The sequence below is a fragment of the Podarcis erhardii genome (assembly GCF_964252035.2).
Source record: "Podarcis erhardii genome assembly, chromosome: 9".
Taxonomy (NCBI): domain Eukaryota; kingdom Metazoa; phylum Chordata; class Lepidosauria; order Squamata; family Lacertidae; genus Podarcis; species Podarcis erhardii.
This window is the reverse complement of record NC_138512.1, coordinates 1,933,191-1,958,728: the sequence shown is the minus strand read 5'-3', so window position 1 is coordinate 1,958,728 and position 25,538 is coordinate 1,933,191. Positions and strand designations below refer to the sequence as shown.

Genomic DNA, 25,538 nt, shown 5'->3' with positions numbered 1-25,538 from the left:
GATTTGGATGGCATGCATATCTATGGTATGACCAGATAAAGGCCCACAGTGGTTTTAAGAATCATGTAATTAGAAAGGTGTTATACAATATATAGACTAGATATAAAGATCTCTTAGTAAGAAAAACACCAAAATGGATTTCGCCAATGGAAGCACAGGCCCCCAAAAAGTTAAATATGGAAAACAAATGGTTGAGGTAATAAGATTTGTTGTTAGAGGATCAGGAAGGTTTCAAATTAAAACCATTTGAACATATTAAAAATAAAGTGAATTGGTTGCAATATTATCAAATTAATGAATTATATAAGATGGATAAGAGAAATGGTTTTGCAACAGAAAAAAACCAAATTGGAAACGGAGTTGTTAAATACTAATGACAAGAATATGTCTAAAATGTATAATTTGTTGCTGGAGTGGCATACAAAGGATGAACAAGTTAAATCGGTTATGACTGATTGGGCAAGAGATGTGGGACATAATATAATGATGGAGGATTGGGAGAGGCTATGGAGGAAAGGGGTTAAGTTCACTGCATGTACGATGTTAAAGGAAAATATTATGAAGATGATGTATAGATGGTACTTGACCCCTGTAAAACTAGCAAAGATTTATCACAATAGTGATAACCTTTGTTGGAAATGTAAAGAAAAAGAAGGTACTTTTTTCCATATGTGGTGGACTTGCCCCAAGGTGAAAGACTTCTGGGAGAAGATTTATAATGAACTGATTTTTTTTTTTGAAATATACACTTATTAAGAAACCAGATGCCTTTCTTCTTGGAATAACAGGTTTAGAATTGCCCAAGAAAGATGTTAAATTATTTTTGTATGCCACAATGGCCGTCCGAATATTACTTGCTAAAAATTGGAAAACATAAGAACTACCAACAGTGGAAGATGGGCAGATGAAGATGATGGACTTTTTGGAGCTAGCTGACCTGACTGGAAGAATCCGCGACCAGAAAGAGGAGGAGTTTCAAGAGGACTGGAGGAAATTCAAGGACTATTTGAATAAATATTGTAATATAAAAAATTAGAAATTACTTGAAAGAAACAAATAGGCCTAGGATTAAATTAACTTATAATCAAATAAATGGGATTTAGAATGTTAAGAAAAGTGAATAAGATAGACTCTAATTGGAAATTGTTTTAGTTTAATAATGACATTGGAAAGCTGTTACTTTTAATTACAAGGAAACTCAGAAGGGAGGGATTTGAGGAAGTCAACCAAGATGTTTAAAAGGTTGGATTTGTGAAGAATTAAGTTTGTTGTTATTGTTTATCTGTTTATTGTTTCCCCCCCTTTCCCCCCTTTCTTTCTTCCTTTTTCTTTTTCTGTTTTTGTGTATCATTTTGCTTTGTGGTTTGTGTTATCACTGTGGATAATCTCATAAAAAAATTATTTTTTAAAAAAAATGTTTAACCACCTATTAATTTGGGGAAGATTAGAAAGATTTCTAGGGAAAATATGAACATGACCTTAAAGAGGCGGAAAGAAAAAGGACGAAGACCTACCACTTCTTCGTCTGAAAGCTCCCGTCCTTGGATGCTGCTGTTTTCTCTCACTGCTTGTTGATGCATTTTACCTTTAATATGGCTAAAGAGATAGACCTCTGAGGAAATCTGAAAAGGGATATAAAAAAATAATCTGAGTAAAAAGTACAGTGCAAAGAGGAGTCCTGCGTTGAATGAGGCAGCAGTGTATGTGTCCTCCTCCTTTTCTCCCACACAAGAGGGAGCTGTCCAACATGCCTTCCATTAGAAACACATATAATATCTAAAAATGAAAAATACTCCTTGCTTCAGAAGTACCGTCTTACCCATAGGCAAAATTGATTACTCAATCATAAATAATGTTATTAATGAGTTGTTGTTTTTTAAAGAAAATGAGTTGCATTGCTAGTGGAAATATTACACCAAAAACAAAACAAAAAACAAAGCAACCTTAGAACAATTCTGTAACGTAGGCTAGTACCACTGTAGTATTATTATTATTACTATTATTATTACTATTATTATTATTATTATTATTATTATTATTATTATTATTGCCATCTTGCAAATGACCTGTCTGTGCGTGTGCACACCTACACTTGTAAGAGGAAGCAGGAGTGGGAAATTGAGTGGCTGGCCTAAGGACCAGCTGAGGTGAAATTGAAACAGGGGACCTTCCTGTCTCACAAAACACTTCTTAGTTTCAGCTACTCTTCTGCAATAGTTTGAGATGTTGCATGGTAATTTATTTAATTCCATTTATTAATTTCTCCCCTCCAAAATATCTCAAAGTGATTTCCCAATAAAAACATCTGCAATAAAACCAATTTCATATAGCAATAAAAAATAGTGGGGTCAATTCCACTAAGGTATACTCCAGAGTAGGTGGACTGAAACTAATGACTCTAACTTAGTCAACCTGCTCATTAATTTCAATGGGTATATTCAGAGTAGGACTGCTATTGGGTACAACCCAATTAAAAACACTTTCAGATGTAAAAACAATTTCAAATCCAATATATACACAGACTGGGATACCTATCTCCACTCAAAAGGTTTGTTGAAAAAGGAAGGAGCAGATCATGTGCCACAGTCTGCACAAACTCAAGAGAATTATGAGCTCACCAAGACATTGCACAGGGAGCACTGCTTCTTCCGCTCATACGGTGTAAGCTTAGGGGCGTAGTCCGTATTTGCATGTCTTCCGCTGCTCAGCTCTGCTGCTTTTTCTTTCCTCTGCTCTATTTGCTCCATGTGCCTCCGAATGCTCTCATCATGCTGAGCAAAATCAGAAGTAGTAAACAGTGACATCAAAATGGTCAAAAACACAGCTAAAGGGCTTGACATCAAATCAGTGTAAAACAATGGCACTACTGGTCATAGCAAGTTAATTTAGAAAATCCTAAACATAAACAAATAGTTTGGGGGAATGGAGATGCAATTTTTCTCAGTGCCACACACCTTCCAATAAATTAACGGTAGAGTTTAGCTTTATTTTAGGTTAGTTTTGGCCTTATTTATTCCATCCTGCCTGTCTCTCCCCACTTTGCAATCCTTTTAAATGTTTCCTGTTAGTCCCACCTTCTAGAGCTCTGTTTGCTGTGATCTGCTTCCCATCCCCATCTTTTGTCTCCATACTGAATCACTGTTGCTTAATGCGACTTAAGTACAGAATCATTATAACGCTTACAACAATGCTCGCAGGCGGACAAATTGGTGTTTGACTATCTTCCAGCAACGCCAATCATTTCCACACGTGGTGGCTGTGCCCAAAAGCCTACTGTGCCAACACTGGGAAGCAGGTTCTCATGACTAGCTGACCTGTGGACCAAAGACCTTCAAGATTTGACAATAAAGGAAGAACTAACTTTTCACAAGAAGGAGAAGCCAGAGAAGTCTGACCAAAACCAGAAAACCAGAGAGGGAGCTAACATATTTGGAATGTTCTGCAGGCAGCTTTCTTCTGCCACACAACTGCTTTCTTCTACTCGGTCCTGATATAACTTTGTTAAACAAAAAATGCCAGAGATAAAGACAAGAACTCCACAAATAGCAACTAATTTTCAGGCTCTACCTTCAGCTGGATCTTTTTCTGCAGTTCTTCCATAGCTTCCTGCTGAGCTGCTGTCAGAGCAGCTAGCCTCTCTTCTCGATCTCTATGCAAATAAGAGGGTGAAGATAAAAACATTTTAAAAGATACAAAGAATTCACCCCATACCTTGTAATATATATAGATCTCAAAGTGATTTATAATCAAGCAGTGTATAAAGCTTATTAAATAAATAAGAAAGAAAGAAAGAAAGAAAGAATGCCCACCATTTCCAAATGGAATAAAATGAACTGTGTCCAATGCAGGAGCAGGTGGGGATGAAAGTGGGGCAAAACACACAACTGGGTTAAAAGCTGGCTGCAGCTTTTACTGACACACTTCTAAATAGAAAGCAGCACCCAACTGCATCAGCTACAGGGCAGCAGGTGGCATTAGGCAAAGGCTGACACAGATCAACACCCTTGGCTTCCACCCTTATGCTTCAGGATTTGTTTGGGGGCCTAAAGGACCCAAGGCGCCAAAAGAAATGCCTCCCTTGAGGTTTAAAAGGAAGCCTAACCTGCTTACCCTTTCTATGCAGAGTTCCTGGCCACTGTAAATAACACCAGCTGTGACAATGAATATTCCCGACAGCGGATTACCAGGTCAACCCTCAAGAGCTCAGAAATGGATCCAATAACTGAGAAAGACTGTTCCTTTTATTGTTTGAGAATTCAAAGACAAAAACCTACTGTACATCTGAAGCTGATGAAAAACACACACGGAAACTTCTGGTTTCAATAAAAAGTAATATATAAACAACAACTTTATAGAAAACAAGGCTGGCAACATTAACCCCCGCTGTGTGGAAATGCCTTGAAGATGGCTGCAGCGCCTTGAGACAGCCAGGTTGTGTATCCAACAGAAGTGACCAGAGGAGGGATGACCAATGGGAGGAGCACAGAGAGAAAAAATGCCCTGGTGCATCTGCAGGAGCACAACCGGATGCCTTCCGCTGCCCCAGCTGCAACAAAACATGTCTCTCCCATATCGGTCTCTACAGCTACAGCAGGCGCTGTAACTCTCCAATGGTTTGACTTCAGCCCCAAAGGCACACACCTCCAGCATTTCCTGAGACAGACGGATGCCAACAACAACTATAGAGCACCTACATTGACCTCACAAACAGTGTTGTTGCATGAATTGAATTGATGGGACTAGTATTCTTCAACTTCTTTGATATCTAAAATGTTCAGAAACCTTCCTGATAACCAATTCAATTTATGTTGTAGGCAGGGGGAATCCAAGCTGGCAGGTTGACAGACAAGACTCCTTCCACAACAATGCCTTAATTTCCACTATGGATGTGTGAACTCTTCCCTGATATTTCTGCCCCACTGAACAGAGAGGAAGATTGTTTAGGACATTTTCTTGCAAAAGCAGATGTGCAAATTTTGCAAGGGCTAGGTTTCCCAAATGATCTGTTCTTATCGCAGCACATGAATGCATTGCGTCCTGTTTGAAGCCCTGTGTGGCTGGGCTGTGCTTATCACAATCTGGGCTGTGCTTATCACCATTCCTTGTCTAATTGATTTACTTAGGGCTGTCCCCATAGACAGTATCTTAAAAAGCAGAGACATCACCTTGCCAACAAAGGTCCGTATAGTTAAAGCTATGGTTCTCCCAGTAGTGATGTATGGAAGGGAGAACTGGACCATAAAGAAGGCTGATCACCGAAGAATTGATGTTTTTGAATTATGGTGTTGGAGGAGACTCTTGAGAGTCCCATGGACTGCAAGAAGATCAAACCTTAAGGAAATCTGTTCTCAAGGAAATCAGCCCTGAGTGCTCACTGGAAGGACAGATCGTGAAGCTGAGGCTCCAAGACTTGTGTGTGTGTGTGTGTGTGTGTGTGTGTGTGTGTATATATATATATATATATATATATATATAATTTTTATTAGTTTTCAAATACAAAAACAAATTTATACATTCCATACATCTTAATTACATCTTACCTATCTTTTTTGACTTCCCTCAATTTGTCTGCCATTCCTTCCTTTTGTTACCTTTTACACATTTCTGCCCTTATAACCCTTTCCCCTCACAGAGCTTCCTTAAAGCTTACAAACGTAATTTTATTATCACTCAGTTTTTGCATATATTGGATAAACTTTTCCCAATCTTCTGTAAATCTTTGATCTCGTCGATTCCGGATCCTTCCTGTCATTCTATCCAGTTCTGCATAGTCCATCATTTTAGTTCTCCATTCTTCTATTGTAGGTAATTCCTCCTGTTTCCATTTCTGGGCCATCAATATTCTTGCTGCTGTCACTGCATATAAAAATAACTTCTTTTCTTTCTTATTTATCTCATTACCTGTAATGCCTAGTAAAAATGCTTCTGGTTTCTTAACAAATGTATATTTCAACATTTTCTTCAATTCATTATAAATCATTTCCCAAAAGCATTTTACCTTCTTACATTCCCACCACATATGAAAAAAGGTACCTTCTTTTTCTTGACATTTCCAACATTTGTTACTTATCATATACATTTTTGCTAACTTCACAGGTGTTACATACCATCGGTACATCATTTTCATAACATTTTCTTTTATAACTGTGCATGCAGTGAATCTTAAACCTTCTTTCCAAAGTCTTTCCCAATCCTCCATTTGTATATTATGCACTATATCTTTGGCCCACTCAATCATAACTGATTTTACCTCCTCATCCTTCGTACACCATTCCAGTAATATCTTATACATTTTTGCTAAGTTCTTATAATCATTATTCAATATTTCTGTCTGAAATTTTGATTCTTTATCAGCAAAACCCCTCTGATTTAAGTCTTTTCTAAACATCTCATTGATTTGAAAATAGTGCAGCCAGTCATTCACATAGTCCTTAACTTCTTCAAATGGTCTCACTTTCCATTTTCCTACACTTTTACACATTAACTTCTCATATGTCACCCAGCCCCCTGTCATATTGACTTTCTTCACACTTATCGCCTCCAACGGTGACAACCAATATGGAGTTTTTTGTTCCAACAAGTTTTTATATCTTTCCCACACTTCAATCAAAGACCTTCTTATAATATGATTTTCAAAACCTTTATGTACTCGTCTCTTATCATACCACAAATACGCGTGCCACCCAAATCTATTATCAAAACCTTCAAGATCTAACACATCCGTGTCTTCTAATTTCATCCATTCCTTCAACCAACAGAGGCAAGATGCTTCGTAATACAGTTTCAAGTCTGGCAGGGTGAAGCCTCCTCTTTCTTTTGCGTCCGTCAATATCTTAAATTTTATCCTCGGCTTCTTACCCTGCCAGATATACCTTGAAATTTCTCGTTGCCAATTTTTAAAAATCGCTGCCCCTTTGATTACTGGAACTGTTTGAAACAAGAATAACATCTTCGGTAGCACATTCATTTTTATCGTTGAAATTCTTCCCCAAAATGACAATTTCATTCTTCTCCACACCTCTAAGTCCCTTTTGATCTTATTCCATGTTGGAATATAATTATTCTGAAACAAGTCAATACTCCCGGGGGTTAACCAAACTCCTAAATATTTAACTTTCTTTACCACTTCTATTTCAGTTTGCTGCTGTAATCTGTTTACATTCTCCGAATCAATATTTTTAGTAATTGCTTTAGTTTTTTTCTTATTCAGAATGAATCCTGCCAACTGACCAAACTGGTCCATTTCTTTCAACTCTTCTGTTACCGCGTTTATGGGGTCTTCCAAAGTTAGTACTAAGTCATCCGCAAAGGCTTTAACCTTAAATTCTTTTCTACCCACCGTTACCCCTTTTATCTGATCATTACTTCCGATTGCCCTTAAAAACACTTCCAGGACCGTGATAAATAACAGAGGTGATAAAGGACATCCTTGTCTTGTTCCTTTAGTTATCTTTATATTTTCCGTCGTCACATTATTAACTATTAATTTAGCTCTTTGATCCATATATATAGCCTTAATACCATTTAAAAACGATTGTCCCACCTCCATCATTTCAAAATTCTTTAACATAAATTCCCAAGAAATATTATCAAAGGCCTTCTCTGCATCTACAAATATTAACATCGCTTGTTTGTCATTCTTAGCATTCAGGTATTCCAAAATATTAATTATGTTTCTAATATTGTCTTTCATTTGTCTACCTGGCAGGAAACCCGCCTGATCTTTATGTATTAATTCCTTCAATACTTTTTTTTAACCTGTTTGCTAGTATGTTTGCAAATAATTTATAATCATTGTTCAAAAGCGAGATCGGCCTAAAATTTTTAACCTGATTTAGATCAGAGTCTTGCTTGGGTATCAAAGTGATGTATGCTTCTTTCCAAGTTTCTGGTATTTCTCTGTTTAGTAAAATGTTGTTCATAACTTCTTTTAATGGGACAAGTAGGATGTCCTTCAATTCTTTATAATATCTTGCACTTAGTCCGTCGGGTCCCGGTGTCTTCCCACTTTTTAATTCTTTTATTGCATTTCTAATCTCCTCTAATTCTATCTTCTCATTTAATTTTCCTCTTTCTTTTGTCGGGATTTTCTGCACCCCTTTTTCTGTTAAGTATTCCTCTATTTTTTTTATATTGACTTTTTCTTTTCTCTTGTATAATTGTCTGTAAAAGTCCACAAATCCTTTTCTTATCCCTTTCGGATCTTCAATCTTATTATCTTCCACAATTATTCTATGAATAGTATTTTGCTCTTTCTTTTTTTTTATCTGCCAAGCAAGCAATTTTCCTAACTTGTTTGCAAATTCAAAGTTCCTTTGTCTCATTCTTTTAATATTCCATTCTACTTCTCTGTTTATTATCATTGCAAATTGTGCTTGTAACGCTTTAATATTCATTTTCGTTTTTTTATCTTCGGGACTAGTAACCAATCTTTTCTCATTCTCCATTATTTGTTTTAAAATTTCTTTCCCCCCCTTTTCTCTTAATTTATTCTTAATTGAATTCTGTTGAATAAAAAGTCCTCTCATTACAGCTTTACTAGCGTCCCAAACTGTGGTTATTTTTGTTCCTTGATTCATATTATTTAGAAAGTAGTCCTTCAAGCACTTTTGTGCCGCCTCTACAACTTTTTGATGCTCAAAGAGAGTCTCGTTTAGTCTCCATCGGAAAGACTTTTCTTCATATCCTTTCAAGATGCACTTTATTGGATTATGATCCGATAGTACCTTAGGTTGAATTTCGATCTTTAATATTCTTGTTGTAAGCTCATTAGTTATCCAGATCTGATCGATTCTTGACATTGATTGATTTGCTTCTGACTGATACGTGAATTGTTTTTCTAATGGGTGTTTCAATCTCCAAATATCTATTAAATTACAGTTCTCTACCATTGAAAAGCATGTCTTTGGTAATTTCCCTTCTTTGGATTTACCTGTAGCTCTTAGACTATCCATGTCCAATGACACAACTGCGTTCATGTCACCCATTATTATAATCTTTTGGTCCATATATTCAAATAATTTTTCCTCTAATTCTTTGAAAAAGTCTATTCTATTTTCATTTGGTGCATATACTCCGACAATTATTAATTTTTCACCTTGCCACTTAACTTGTACTACCACAATTCTACCCTCATCATCTTTAAAAATTTGTTGAGCTTCTAATTTGTTTTTAATATATAATATCACTCCTCTCTTTTTAATTTTGTCCGATGAGATAAATTCATTTCCTAATTTTTTTTTATTAAGATTTTCCTGTGTTTTCTCGTCACATGTGTTTCTTGTAGGCTCCAAGACTTTGGCCACCTCAGGAGAAGAGAAGACTCCCTAGAAAAGACCCTGATGTTGGGAAAGATGGAGGGCACAAGGAGAAGGGAACGGCAGAGGACGAGATGGTGGGACAGTGTTCTCGAAGCTACCAGCATTCACAAAACCCCCTAAAGCAGGGGTGGGTGACCCTTGACCCTTGGAAGATTGTCCACTAAATAATTTCAAATGCCCTCTGCAAGCAACTGGTTAAGACCGCTGGCAAGAGTAACCTGTCCCTCCCACAACTGCCTGTCAGGAGAAGAGAGAAAGAAGGGGGATGCTCCACCTCTGAGACCTTCCCCAAGCATTAAGTTCTGCAACCTTTGGTTGCAGGTCTAATATTTTAATCAGGAATGAATATTACATAGACAGAACTTCATTAATGAAGAACAGACACATGAACTAGAACAAAATGCCTGCCACTATTTCTTAGATAAATGGGCTCCATAATCTTCTCCTGACAGGTAAAGCATGTTTACAAGCTAGCAAAATAATGGCCATTATTTGTGTGTGTGAGTGACATATAAAACAACCACTTTCTGACTTCCACCTCTCTAGCCAGATTACTCACAGGGCAGTTTCAAATCAAAACTTAAGGTTACATTGGATAGTTCAGGAGAGGCTGTGAAAGAAAATTTCAGTTTCTATGTCAACTAGAACCTTCAAAATACCTTCTGGTACATTATGTTCTCCTCTAAAAAATGGGCCACATTCAGATTCTATAGTAGAGCATGTCCTGACTTTACAGTAGTAATGTTGCAAGTGAAACTCGATTCTAGGTCAGAATGTTAATAGCTAGCCTTGTCAAAGCTGAAGCATATCACTTATTTGGGCAATCTGATACTGATGGCAAAGAACTTCAGGTCAACCTGTGTGAGAGACAGCATCCACATAATGTCAGAAACATGGCTGCTCCACAAATGATGTTTTGCTTAGATGGAGGGAGAAAGGGGTGGTCATGGCCACTCTTGGATCTGGCCCCTTCTGCTGCTGGCTTTGCACCTCACCACTGACGGCATGCTGCCCTGACACGGCCCTGAGGAGATGCAACCTCTTGACAGAAAAAAAGGTTGACCACCTTAACAAAAACCCTAAAGAATCTGTCTTTTACCAAGACCCATAAAAAGTGCTGAGGATAGCAGAGTTTAAGAGAATCAAGGTTGCTACCTGGCCCTTTCACGAGCTGCATCTTCCCGGGCTCTCTCCTTCTCCTGCCGCTGCTGTTCAATCCGAGCTTCCTGCTCTTTTCTTTTCGTTAGCAACTCTTCAACCCGGGCTTGGCGTTCTGCTTCCAAAGCCCTTTTACGTTCCTGGAGAGCAAGCATCTCAGGTTAAAAATCTCAGAACATGAGCACAAGAAGCAAGCAGCTTATAATAGGCCCATTTTCAAAAACTTCTGGATGAGCGCAGGGACAGATAGTTCAGCCCAGGGGGGCAGAAGTGTGGCCCTATTTTTATGCACTGTTATACTGCTTGAAAGTATCACACCAGTAAAACAAATGAAACTGCTAAAAGCAATTTTATACTGACTCTGTTATTACTGGTTGCATTTGTAAAGTCCAGCAATACCTGCACAGCTTCATCACGTGCTTGTTTCTCCTCCTGCCTTCGCTGACGCTCTTCCTGCAACTCGTTCAGCCTTTGCTCATACTCTTTTAGCTTAGACAAAACATCATGGCGCTTATTCTGGGCTTCTAATGTGTTTATAAATGCTATCTCATTTACCTGCAATTAAAGCAAAGTTTGAATATGAGTGATAAAGAAGTCTTTAAAAATTGGGTAAGAGCAGTATATAAAACATCATAAAGACTCTGGACAATTAACAGCAACCAGAAACCTGAAACCAAATCACTCCTTCCTGTTGAAGGTTGTGGCCCAGGGTGAGAGGGGAAAGTACTGGAAAGAAACCACTGGCTGAGCAGGTTGGCTTCTTAGAACCCAGTCTCGGCTTCCTTGAGGAAGGACTTATGGCAAGAGATGTGTTGCACCTCATAGCAGTTGGCAAAAATGTGTTTGCTAAGAGTCTCGCAAAACTGATCAGGACAGCTTTATACTAAATCCTGAGGGAGATGGAGACAATATTAGAGAGGACAAAGGAACAACTACTACTGGGAATAATAGCCTCACTGAGGCACAGGAAACTGACGTGGGGCTCCATAAACCTGCTGTAATGGTTATAAAGGGTTACTTGTGCGTAAGTTGCCGTAACTTTTGGCTAGATCGCCTGGCTAACCATGCCTTGGCTGACAGCCCTCACTCCGTGGCCGTTCAGTCGCTTGCAGAATCCGTCAGTGGGCATTTCTTGAACCGCTTCCAGCATAGAAGCTGTTTGACGCCAAGTCTCCGCCTACTCTCCCTGCGCGGGACTCTTCTATGCAAGGAAGGAGTGGGCAGAGGCGTGCCCATGCTCTCTCCACTGGTCTCGGGTGAAGAGTCTTGGAGACCTCTCTCCGAATCCTCCATTTCCCTCCCTTCTCTACTGGTGTTACACTGAATTCCTTCCCCCCTGCTGGTCCCCTCTCCTGCATCGCTTTGGAGCCTAGCCTCCACCTCTCGCTCCGATGTCAGTTCCCTGACACCTGCTAACTGACTTTCCTAACCTGTCTTTCCTAACCTTGCCTGGAGATGGCAGAGATTGGACTTGGGACCTTCTGCATGCAAAGCATGTGCTCTACCAGACCCTATGGCCCTTCCCCTACACAGCACTCTGCTCCTTAGCTGCCTAGGATCCTTTACTAATCATCAGCCTGCCCAAAAGAACTACTCTTGTCTCTTGGATCTGGCAGTCATCTTGTTTTATGATAGGCCCCCACAGTAGCCATTTTCTGACTGATGCCCACTGCACTTTCTCAAAATTCCAAATGTGCCCACTGGTGAAAAAGGTTAGACAGCCCTGGTTTTGAGGATATCAGCACCTGAGAAATTCCACCAGTAATTTGATGATCTGCATCCAACCCAACTGAACCAGTTTACACAACCAGTTCACTTTCTGGTATGACTTTGCAAGGGCCATATTAAAACCAACCAACCAACCAAGCAACCAAGAAAATGGTTAAGCACTACAATACATGCTGCAAAAAAAGGTCACTGTTTCCAAATCTGACTTTAACATTATTAGCAAAAGTTTGATGTTTTCAAATAAACACTTTCCATGTTGCTGACTAATTTCTCTAACTCAGAATTTCAGAAGCCTCAACTGATGCGTCGGCAGCCATTTCAGATATTTTAAACTTTGGGAACAGGCCTGGTGCGTGAGCTGGGAAAGCCTCCAACTCTTGGAACAGTCAAAGAGAATAATGGGGTTATGTGACTCTAATTTGGCAAGCAACAGCAAAAGATTAATTAAATTGCTTACAAGGAGTTCTGATCAGCTCTACAAATATAAGGAAAGCCATCATTTTCCTAATGCCAAGTTATCTGAGTCAGTTTTGAAGTGGGTTTAAGCTGTAAGATTTTTATATACAGAAGTTCCTATGTGTGTTGTAAGTCTAGGGTGTGTTGTTCTTTTTCTGCTATGTGCCCTTTCCTGATAAGTTTCCAATAAGCAAACTTCCTCCTTGTGCTCACCCTGACGCCAGAGAGATGTAGCCCCATATAGTGTGCCCTGACATATGAGTTGCGCTCCTCTTGCATGAAGTCTAAATGCTACTGCTGGTAAGCTGTGCTTGCTTGTTAAGCAGCACAATATCCTCTGCTCTGTTGTGGCAACATGGGCAGGGGGGTCGGCTTCATAAGGCAAGCTTATTTTAACTGGGTGAGATGCCCCCAGTAGGGCTCCTTCCTCCTTGCCACTGTCTCCACTGCAAATTAGAAACTTCTAAACCAAACCTGGAGCACTGCACAAAAGTAGGTGCATCCACCTAAATTCTGCCCAAAGTAGGACCCATCAAAATTAATGGACCTAAATAAGCCATGTCCTTTAATTTCAATAGGCCTTCTCTGAATAGGAAGCAGCAATGTATCTGAATACAAGTTGCTATAAACCACAGGAGGGGAGAGGGCTCTTGTGCTCGGATCCTGCTTCCTGTTTCCCAGACACCAGATTCTGCGGGTGCAGAATGCTGCAGTGAGGCTCCTCAAGGGGTCCCTGCCATGGGAGCATATTCACCCAGTGCTTTACCAGTTGCACTGGCTCCCGGTGGAGTATCGGGTCAGGTTTAAGGTGCTGGTTTTGACCTTTAAAGCCCTTTGTGGCTTAGGGCCCTCGTACTTACGGGACCACCTCTCCTGGTATGCCCCGCGGATGACCTTAAGGTCCATGAATAATAATAGTTTAGAGGTCCCTGTCCCTAAGGAAATTAGATTATCCTCCACCAGGGCCAGGGCCTTCTCAGTGATGGCTCCGACCTGGTGGAATGCTCTGTCCCATGAGACCAGGGCCCTGCAGGATTTAACCTCCTTCCGCAGGGCCTGTAAGACAGAACTATTCCGCCTGGCTTTCAATTTGAACCTGGCTCGATCTTTTGTTCCCCTTCCTTCCCTCCCCCTCCCCTTTTTGTGAAGATTGCCTGCTCTGGGATCCCACAGCTGGTTCTCCCCTGGTCTCCTCGCTGGCCCAAGTGGGACTGATTTAGCCAGCCAGCCCTGGTGATTATCTAATGCTTATTGGATGGATTTCCCCCCTAAATTGATTTTTGATTTTATGGTTATTTACGCTTTATACCGTATTTTATGCTTTTTTTTGGAGCATCAATTAAGTGTTTTAAATTTGTTGTTAGCCGCCCTCAGCCTGGTTTCCTGAACCGGGAAGGGTGGGGTATAAATAATAATAATAAATTATTATTCTTATAAAATTACTGCAGTGAAAACATTACAGCACCATTGCATCTCTTTTACTGTGTGTGTGTGCACGCACGCACGCACGCACGCACGCATATGAAAGACCTTTGTCTACAGGGATACTAAATGAAGAAACAAAAAACAGGTTTTCTGCTTTGTTTACTGAGAGGACCACATTTACAGAATGGATTTTGCAGCTCAGTGAGCAGCCATCAATGGGAATTTAAGAGACAAAATGGTTGGCAGCAGAAGTCCTAGCTTTCTTCCTCTACTTCCTCTCAACTAGTAATTCTGACCCAATTAATCTTGATCTTCAAGAGCAAAGGGACAACAGATATTGCACAGCTTAGCATATGCAACACTTTTCACACATCTGTTTAGCTGAGAATTACATTACATTATTTAGTTAATTTGATTACAGAAGTCACATAGGCTTAATGAAGCAAGGATGAAGGTAAATCCAGTTAGATGTTAGAAGGTAACATCCATTCTCAACTAAGAGATGGAAACAGCTGCTACACTAACAGAAGAAGCCAAAGGTGCTTTTCCTTGGAGCTTCAACCACAAGGGCTCTCTCCAAAGATCACATAGAGCAGCCGACTCCAACCTATTCCTCGCAAGATAGTTTGGGCCTGTGCTGGCTGGGGCTGATGGAAAGTGCAGGCCAACACATCTAAGGGATAGCAGGTTGGGGAAGGCTGCCATGTGGGATTCATTACTTGTACTCTTGAACAGGCTGTTGGCCTTGATTGACAACATAGCAAACTCATACGCATAAAGTACTGCCACTGCCATCACCACAGTAACCAAAGAACGAGTTTACACCAGAGATTCCCAAACTTATTTGGCCTACTGCTCCCTTTTCAGGGGGGGGAATTACTCGACACCCCCCCCCCCGAACATCTACCTTCTTTAAGCGAACCCTCTGATCCGCCCAGGGATGGAGCCGATGTTGCAGCCGCCTGCCCTTGACTAAATAGGCAGGCAAGCTGCAATCCACTTCCTGGGCATGGATGAAGCTGAAAAGGGTTCACCAAGCCTGGGAAAACCCCTTGCCTCCAGCACGACTGCTGGATCCGGGGGGGGGGGGGGAGGGGTGTCATCACCATCTCACAACAGCACCCGACCTGGCAGTCTTCACACAACAGATGAACAGTCGACCAGCATCTTCACACAACAGATGAAATGTGTACAAACAGTTTTTCAATTTCTTCTTCTCTTCTCTTCTTTCTTTATGCCTCCATTCCCTCCTAATTTTTCTTCAATGCCCCCTTCATTGCACCCAAGACTACTACTGCCCCCCTGGATCGTTGCAGCACCCCCAGGGGGCGGTATTGCCCACTTTGGGAAACATTGGTTTATACAATTACAATGCTTCATAATTGTCCATCTGCCATGACACAGCATCAATTTGCAGTTACTAGCCAAGCAAACCAAGTAACCGTTGGGCTGTATCCAAACATTCTGCTGCTCCAACAGAACTACTCCTTCCATCAGAGGAAGGGAACCTTTGGTATTTAATTGTAGAATCATAGAATCATAGAGTTGGAAGAGACCACAAGGGCCATCGAGTCCAACCCCCTGCCAAGCAGGAAACACCATCAGAGCACTCCTGACATATGGTTGTCAAGCCTCTGCTTAAAGACCTCCAAAGAAGGAGACTCCACCACACTCCTTGGCAGCAAATTCCACTGTCGAACAGCTCTTACTGTCAGGAAGTTCTTCCTAATGTTTAGGTGGAATCTTTTTTCTTGTAGTTTGGAACCATTGCTCTGTGTCCGCTTCTCTGGAGCAGCAGAAAACAACCTTTCTCCCTCCTCTATGTGACATCCTTTTATAGATTTGAACATGGCTATCATATCACCCCTTAACCTCCTCTTCTCCAGGCTAAACATGCCCAGCTCCCTTAGCCGTTCCTCATAAGGCATCGTTTCCAGGCCTTTGACCATTTTGGTTGCCCTCCTCTGGACACGTTCCAGTTTGTCAGTGTCCTTCTTGAACTGTGGTGCCCAGAACTGGACACAGTACTCCAGGTGGGGTCTGACCAGAGCAGAATACAGCGGCACTATTACTTCCCTTGATCTAGATGCTATACTCCTATTGATGCAGCCCAGAATTGCATTGGCTTTTTTAGCTGCCGCGTCACACTGTTGGCTCATGTCAAGTTTGTGGTCAACCAAGACTCCTAGATCCTTTTCACATGTACTGCTCTCAAGCCAGGTGTCACCCATCTTGTATTTGTGCCTCTCATTTTTTTTGCCCAAGTGCAATACTTTACATTTCTCCCTGTTAAAATTCATCTTGTTTGTTTTGGCCCAGTTCTCTAATCTGTCCAGGTCGTTTTGAAGTGTGATCCTGTCCTCTGGGGTGTTAGGCACCCCTCCCAGTTTGGTGTCATCTGCAAATTTGATCAGGATGCCCTTGAGTCCATCATCCAAGTCGTTGATAAAGATGTTGAATAAGACTGGGCCCAAGACAGAACCCTGTGGCACCCCACTAGTCACTCTTCTCCAGGATGAAGAGGAACCATTGATGAGCACCCTTTGGGTTCGGTCAGTCAGCCAGTTACAAATCCACTGAGTGGTAGCATAGTCAAGTCCACATTTTACCAGCTTCTTTACAAGAATATCATGGGACACCTTGTCCTTGAATTTTCTATGGAAATGCTCAAGATGATTAACAACAAAAATATGCAACAAAACAAGTGGTCAAGTAAGCAACAGACCAATGGATGAGCACCAGCCCACAAGAAACTGAGGCAAGGGAGGGGAGGAAGAGTCCTGTTTTATCTCCATGCTAATTACAATGCCTAAGGCAGGGTTGGGGAATCTGTGACTCTTCTGAGGCTGTTGGGCCACACCGCCCAGCAGTCCCAGCCAGCATGGCAATTGGTCTGGGTTAACAGGAGTCGGCATGCAACCACGTCAGCGGGGTCTCAGATTCCCCAGCCCTGGTTTAAGGGCTCCCACATGGACAGCGGATGTTCTGGAACTGAGAGACAGAAATAGGGCTAAAGAAAACGAAGTCCTCCTCAGAATAGACCCACTGAAATGAATGGACCTAAGTTAGCTATGCCATTAATTTCAATGGGTTTGTCTGAGTAGGACATAGTTGGATACACCATTCAAAAGCTCTGATATCATCTCTTCCACCAGGCCATTCACAATCTTAAGAGAAATGTAAATATTGAGCAGAATCCAGAATGAAGTTCTCTCCTGTGCAAGAGCCACTGAAATGAACAGGAGCTCCCCAAAAGCTTCCCCAAATTCATGAGGCTCACCTTGGCTTCTTCCTCTTGTGCTTTTTTCACTATTGCTTGCAACTGCACTTCACGCTTAAATTCAGCATGGAGTAATTTTTCCTCCATCATCCTCCGCCTCTGATCTAGCAATTCTTCCTTCCACTTTCGCACATCTTTTTCCTACATAAATAGTAAGTAAAGCAACAGATCCCTTGATATCTTTTGACTACATTAACAACATACACACAATGATTCAGTTCACACATCACAGCAAATCATAGTTAATGGTTTTATTAGAGGTTTTAAAGCAGAGGTTGGGTGGCCATCTGTCATGCATTACAGGGGAGGGGGTTGGACTAGAGGACCTTTGGGTTCTATGGTTCTATACTGTGAATGGGTCATTCTGGGCTGTTTGTTTCCTATATCCCTGGCTTAGCAGTACATTCAAACTGAGGATTGAAACCATGATTAGTAAGCCAAAAAGAAGCTTAGGCTACAGAATATAATTTACTGAGAATAAAGAAACCCAGAATCTCAGGTTTGGACATAATGCTAAGTCAGGATCATGGCTTATTTCCTCCCTGCATGAGTCAGCAGCAATGAAGTAGACAAGATTTGATTAAGCACAGTAAATCATGATTTATGGTTTACTATAGGTCTATATTGTGTTAAATTCTCAGGATATTTTTATTCCACTTTTCTGCCAACAATTCAATAAATATAACCATTTAAGTGCCATTAGAAATACTGCTTAGAGTAATCTTGGAGCAATGTCAGCCTAACTCAAAACTGAATAGTGAAGATATTGTGAAGTCTTTCAATCAAGGTTAGCATTAATGGCACCAACCATGAGGAATATGGAGTTAAGGAAAGATGTCATAAATCTCATATTTCATGAGTTGGCAATCATTCCAAGTTTAATGCATGTCAACATTTTAAAAGGTCTAACATAACGCAATACACAGCATGACAAAAGCTCTCACTTCACTTAACGTAAGAGAAGCAAATGAACCTTGAAACCTCAGGTAATATTTACCAGCACCAATCCCATGCTAGGGGAAATATTTGCATAAGACAGACAAAGATCAGGAAAATATAATTTTACAGGATGTCATTGCTTAAGTATCTGAGTAATTTATAGTCTAAATGCTTTAAGGAGGGTTGGAAGAACAGAAACAGACACTGAAGATGGAGCTGTTTCTAAAGAATAGAAATGCCTCACCAACAGGTCCATTAAAATGTTCTTTTAAATCATATTACAGGGGGTAGAAAACTAGCCTCAGGTTTGTCTATTACCTCCTCTCTTTCTGTTGTGTGCTCCAATTCTCCCCTTCCTAGTTTGCACAAAACATAGTTTGCCTAATTTGGACATGAGGGCAAATCATGGCTAGCACAAACCAGGAAGTTAGGGAGAGAATCAGAGCTCCCAAGAGGGGAAGGAAGCATGCGGGTTTGGGGTCTACAAAGTACAGTGTTCTGTACAGTGGTACCTTGGTTCTCAAACACTGAAAATCTGGAAGCAAGTGTTCCGGTTTTCGAATGTTTTTCGGAAGAGGACATCCAATGTGGCTGTCAGCTACCGTTTCTGGGGCACCAGCACCAACCAGAACCTGCACTTTGGTTTGTGAACATTTCAGAAGTCAAATGGACTTCCGAAACGGATTACATTTGGTGCTTTTGTTTTTGCTGTTTATTTGGCATTTTTGTTTTTGAGGCTTATTCGGTTAATTTGTTTTTCTGACTGTGTGGAACCCAGTTCAGCTACTGATTGATTGTGTGACTGCAGAAATGGATATAAACCCCCCATTCAAACAATGACTATCATCAGAGCAGGTAATAATTTTTTTTAATTTTTATCATCTACCATACTGTCTTATTTATTTTATAGTACATAGTTTATTGCTTTCATTTTATGGATCAGTAGTCTCATTAGATAGTAAAATTCATGTTAAATTGCTGTTTTAGGAGTTGTCTTCAAAAGTCTGGAACGGATTAATCCATTTTGCATTACTTTCCATGGGAAAGTGTGCCTTGGTTTTGGAATGCTTTGGTTTTGGACTTCTGGAATGGATTAAGTCTGAGAACCAAGGCACCACTGTACTACTGAAATATTCAGTATGCTTCTGAATACCAATTATTGGGAATCACAAGGAGGGAGGGGCTGCTACCCTCAGGTTCTGCCTGGCTTCTCACAGACATCTGGATGCCGCTGTGAGAACAGAATGCTGGACTATTTAAGGCATTGGTCTGATTCAGCAAGGCAAGAGCCCTAGGAGGACAAACTGGATTCTGCCCGCTGTATTCAGAACACCTTCAAGCTGAAAGCACTGGAACAATACACTGAGGTCCTATTCAGAGACACACCCACCTTAGTACATTGTACATGAGCAGACAATAATCACATCCACATAGAAGGGAGGTCAATGATTCCCATCCTCATCACACACTGTTCCCTGAGGGTCCCCTGCAACTCAGGAAAATCTTTTCAGGGAATATATGGGGTTAAAGTGAGAAAGGGCTTCTGAAATCCCCAGCTGCCGTGTCAAACACTACACATGGACCTTTGAAATCCAACCAGCAGATTTTTGGAGAATGCTCTTCTGAATGTGCATTGACCAGTTGTTCCCAAAGGCATGAGTGTGGCCCAAAGATCTAACAAAAGGTATGATTATGAGTCACAATGGAGCATGAAAAGCTAAACTACAGCAAACTTACCCGTTCGATTAATTTCTGAAGCTTTAGCGTTTTCTCCTCACGCAGTTTCTCTCTCAGCTGTTGCGCTTTCATCTGCTTTTCTTCATGTTTCTTTTTAGATTCTGCTATTGTCCTTTTGAAATAAATATTTGAAAAGGCTAATGGGACAATGAATCAAAACAAAGGTATGTGGGGAAACCTGAAACTTATGTTACCGGGCAACAATTGAAGAAATCCCTCACAAATATCTAGTTCAGGCACTGAACATAATTTTGGAATAGTTTAAGCTATGGCTTATACCCAAGTAAATGCTACTCAGAGTAGGCCCATTTAAATCAATGAATTGAACTTAGTTGAGTCCATCAATTTAGCAAGGATTATCATTGAAACAAACCTCAAAACTTTCTATTCACCATGGAAGCACATGGAAGGGCTTTCTTTGAGCCTCGAAAATATATTTGGATCTGAAGAAAGACTCGGAGGCGGGGGGGGGGGGTGGACAGAAAAGCCCTGCTGCATGTGTCCCATGCAGGCCCTTTGGGATCACAACTGAAGTGATTTACCACATGGTCAAGCAACAGCAGGGGTGATGTTCAGGGTGGGAATGTGCAGTGGCAAAAAACCCTCTGGAAATTACCGTATTTTTCCGTGTATAATACTAGGTTTTTTTCCTTAAAAATTATGTCAAAAATTAGGAGGCGTCTTATACACGGGGCCATCTCCCCCCATTTTATTAAATATGAGTACACCAAAATAGGGGGGCGTTTTATACATAGGGGCGTCTTAAGGATGGAAATATACGGTAATCAAGATTCAACTCTCAAATATGTTAAGCTCTAAGGTACCATTGGACCTTAAGTTCCTGGCCAGCTCTGGTCCATGGGGTCCATGGGGTCACAAAGAGTCGGACACGACTAAACAACTAAACAACAACAACAACAACAACCATTGGACCTAGTATTCTTTCTGTTCAACTATACATATGATTTAGCTGGGCTTTTTTCCCCAGCCAGAACTCACTGGAACTAAGTTCTGGCCTCTCTCAGATGGGCACCATTGCCATTCTAAGAGAACAAGGGAGGCGTTCGTGTTCAGTTCCGGCACCTCTTTTTCTAGGAAAATACACCATGGTTTAGTGAGAATGGACCGTAAGGAACGGCTATCACATACGGGGTCTGAAGCAATTACTGAAGAGATAACAGAGTTTGCCTCAATGGCCAAGTTAGCTCATTATGTTGGGAGTTAAAAATAAATGATAAAGACAAGATAAATTTGGTGGGCTTCTCTGGTGGTGGCAGCAGCAGCACTCTGAGCAGCTCCTCTGCCTGAGATCCAGAAGAAACACTGCCAGTCAGAATAGGGAAGGCTGGGTTAGATGGACAAATAAATAGTATGACTTCGTAAAAGGCAGCTTCCTATGCTCTAATGATTAATATATACAGTGGTACCTCAGGTTAAGAACTTAATTAGTTCTGGAAGTCTGTTCTTAACCTAAAACTGTTCTTAACCTGAAGCACCACTTTAGCTAATGGGGCCTCCCGCTGCTGCCACGCCGTGATTTTTGTTCTCATCCTGAAGCAAAGTTCTTAACCCGAGGTACTATTTCTGGGTTAGCGGAGTCTGTAACCTGAAGCGTCTGTAACCTGAGGTACCACTGTACCGGTAATTCAACTATGGAATTTGATCCTGTTGAGCTTATTCTATACCAAAAGTTTAAAAATATTAAAGACCTCTTGCGAGATGGTGAGGAGAGTTTCTCATGCATGTGTATTCCGTGGCCGGGTGGACGAGCTGGTTCTTCTTCTACAATGTCGCCCCAAGTGTTATTTTGACGCCATGATTCCCGAGCTGCACAAAAGCAGGATCCCTTTTTAAAGTAAAAGCTAGCATATGGGAAGCAAAATATCCTCAATATTTACTCTGGTACATGATCCTACTCCCAATTGGCCATGCCACTCTCAACGAGCACATTCTAAAATTGTTGACTATTGTAGCACTTGTGCCGTAACATTGGTGACTTTGGTCTTGTTCACACATCACAGTAAATCGCAGTTAATGGTTTACCATGAACCAAATGACCTTGGATGCTGCTGCTCCCCTCTGATGCACAGGAGAAACAAATCATGATCCCTGGCTTATCTCTGAACCAAGGTTTGAGGTTTGTTTCACTCAAACAAACCATGTTCTGTAAGCTAAGAACAAATCTTGGCTACAGACTGTAGTTTATCTGGAGTGAAATAAACCAAAACCCTTGATTTGGACATAATGCTAAGCCAGGGCTTGTGGTTTGTTTCTCTTGGATGCTAGTGGGAAGCTGCAACTGATGTTTGTGGCAAACCATGGTTTAACGTGATGTTCAAACTTGGCCTTTGTTATCAAAAATACAATAGAGTTTTAAAAACAAATCAAAGGAACAGTGCATGTACAGAATTTGTTCCATTCTGGAATGTAATCAGAATGGAAATGACCAAAGAGAGAATTCTGGAACAATAATATAGTGAAAATGTTCCCTTTTATTATTCTGTAGGTTTTTTTTTTTAAATTAAACAATTGCATTAATATCAAAACCACTTGCCTGATAATATTTGCATGGTACACCAAACTTTGGTGATGGTTATCACTCTCACAAATTTATTGTGATTAAAAAGCAAGGGGAATAAAGCAGCGGGTGACAGAATGAAAGCCTTAAGACATGCGCTCTGATATTGTTAATTCACATTTCTGGACAAGGAAGTTTACCTTCATAGTCTGCCAGGACATCATTCCAGTCCATGGAAATTCCACAGAAAGATGTGCTTCCACTGCCCATGCCAGCCTAAAATTCGAGAGTGCAAAACAGAAAACAGAAACCAAACTTTCTATTTGGAAAAGAAACCTTTCTTACACTCACCATTCAATGCAAACTATATATAAATGCAAAAATAAATCAAATGTTCAAGAGCATCTTTCTTCCAGTCTCCTTTAAAATAGCAGACCAACACAAAAGGCAGCTGTTGCCGCTATTATGGCCCACTTCAGACATAATAGGAAACCAATGTTTTTGCTGTGAGAAAAAGCAGATTGGGCCTTACACATTCTTCCTGCCCTCCTTTCACACCTGTAAGGTATAGCTTTCCATTTTAACCTAACCTCAGTTCTTTTAGGACCAAATTTGGAAACTGAAGGTTTTTAAAACTATGGTTTGAGAACAAGGCAGGATCTGAAAGTATGATTTGATCCTGGCTTGTTCTCATTAACCATAGCTTAAAGCAAGAGTGGCTAACTCGTGGCCCTTCAGGTGTTGCCGGATGCCAACTCTCATCAACCCCAGCAGGCATAGCACATGTCAGGGATGATGGGAGCAGAAGTTCAGCACCTCCAGAAGTCTAGAGATTATTTATCATTCACAGCATTTTTGAACACCTTTTCTATGAAGGCACCTAAGGCATTTACAATTTAAAATATAAACACACACAAATGATACAACATCTTCTCAGGCCAACAGCAGTAGCTGACGGCATTAGCTTTTTGGATTGGGCATGCTGGCTTCAGAAGACAACTGCAGTACAGTACTCAGGCAGGTCTCTATGGGAAGTGGCATTCCTGAGTCATATAGAGCTTTTAAGGTCAAGAAAGGCACTTTCTTTAAAACATGTATTTTTACAATGTCCTATACTTACTAAGTTTTGGGGGAAAGCAATGGATTATATAAAATGTCACTGTATGGAAAAAGCTAAAAAATTCAGAGGATTATATTCTGACAACTGGACAATGGAAATGGATTCTCCATGCCCTTACTATGGCCAAAAGACTGATATTGTTGCATTTACACTGGAAAGATAAATATAGGGATCCATTTATTCAATGGATTGAAGATCTGTTTACACTTGCCACCTATGAGCGGATGGCTTATAAACTTGACTTTGCATGGACAAGTATAATGAAAATTGGATCTCAGTGATAATAATAATAATAATAATAAATTTTATTTATATCCCGCCCTCCCCAGCCGAAGCCGGGCTCAGGGCGGCTAACAACAATCAACAATCAAACAATCAAATATTCACACATTCTAAAAATATTACATAAAAACTGTGATAAAAACCTCAGTGATAAAAACTCAGTAGCTTAAAAATTGAAATTGTTAATTGTTAACAATTGCTATAGTGATATTATGTATATTTCTTTTTTCCTTTTCTTGACTTCAAAAAACAAGTACCTTATATGCAAATATGATAATAATAACAACAACAACGATGATGATGAACAGAGCCTTCAACTGAGCCTGGAAACTAATTCCAGTCATGCTAGAACCTGTGTTACTTTTTTTTGCCTCCCTGGCACATCAGACAGTTACTTTGCTACAGTGAAAACTATACAAATATGCAAAACTATTGTCAAATTCTAGCCTGTTTTGGGAATATTAACCTGATCCACTATAAATTATTTCAACACATGCAGAAAACTCACGGAAAAGTCACTGTCATTGTCTGTTTCAATGTTTATGTAATTGTTCTCCTCGGCTTCAATTTCTCTGGTTAACTGTTCTTCTTCCGCAATGGCACTTGCAATAGCCTCTTCGTTGGCCTTTTCCAGGCGATCTGCTAACTCCTCTTTTTTAGCAAGAACTTCAGCCATGGACTAAAGATGCAAAACCAAAATCAGAGTTCAGCTGGAAGCCTGAAAATACTTTACTGCTATGTAAATGGTTCTTCCATTCCAAGTGTCAACCTGATGGTATTTGACCCCCATCATTCATATATCCAACTATCTGACTTTCCATTCCTCCCTTTCCCTCGGAGGTGGTACAGTGGTACCTTGGGTTACATACGCCTCAGGTTACAGACTCCGCTAACCCAGAAATAGTACCTCGGGTTAAGAACTTTACTTCAGGGTGAGAACAGAAATCGCATGGCAGCGGGAGGCCCCATTAGCTAAAGTGGTGTCTCAAGTTAAGAACAGTTTCAGGTTAAGAACGGACCTCCGGAACGAGTTAAGTACGTAACCCGAGGTACCACTGTATAGTAAGGTAAAGGACCCCTGAATGGTTAAGTTCAGTCAAATTTGACTATGGGCTGGGGCGCTCATCTCTGCTTTCAGGCCGAGGGAGCCAGCGTTTGCCCACAGCAGCTGTTCCAGGTCATGTGGCCAGCAGGACTAAACCGCTTCTGGCGCACAGAATACCATGCCGAGTGCCAGAGCGCAGGGAAACACCATTTACCTTCCCACCTATTTATCTACTCGTGCTGGTATGCTTTCGAACTGCTAGGAGTAAGTAACTCGAGTAAGTAACTGCTTTCCTACATTTATATGTAGGCAGCATTTGTATTTGGCACCCCTTCTGGACCTTAAAAACAAAGAGATAAGATTCACCACTGGACCTGCTAAAAACCAGTCAAACAGCTCTTCCTCTGGTTCTACTCCCAGGCCGTTAGGAGCATGCAGATGCACTGATGGCTCTGCTATCACCTTGGAGACGCTAGGGGATTGAACCTGTGACCTCCCAGGCATCTCCTTTATCACTGCATTATATCCCC

At 40.8% G+C, this 25,538-nt stretch overlaps 1 protein-coding gene across 1 annotated transcript in view; it reads right to left on the bottom strand.

Annotated features, from left to right (window-relative positions):
• Positions 1–25,538, bottom strand: part of SCAPER (S-phase cyclin A associated protein in the ER) — a 216,213-nt gene that overhangs the window by 130,024 nt on the left and 60,651 nt on the right. The window contains exons 11-20 of the mRNA XM_081876511.1: positions 24,472–24,642; positions 22,762–22,837; positions 21,753–21,870; positions 20,044–20,155; positions 17,368–17,508; positions 10,878–11,033; positions 10,476–10,618; positions 3,568–3,649; positions 2,619–2,771; positions 1,515–1,622 (exon numbers count right to left, since the gene is read on the bottom strand). Of these exons, the coding sequence (XP_081732637.1) occupies positions 1,515–1,622; positions 2,619–2,771; positions 3,568–3,649; positions 10,476–10,618; positions 10,878–11,033; positions 17,368–17,508; positions 20,044–20,155; positions 21,753–21,870; positions 22,762–22,837; positions 24,472–24,642 (1,260 nt within the window). The remainder of the gene's footprint in view (positions 1–1,514; positions 1,623–2,618; positions 2,772–3,567; positions 3,650–10,475; positions 10,619–10,877; positions 11,034–17,367; positions 17,509–20,043; positions 20,156–21,752; positions 21,871–22,761; positions 22,838–24,471; positions 24,643–25,538) is intronic.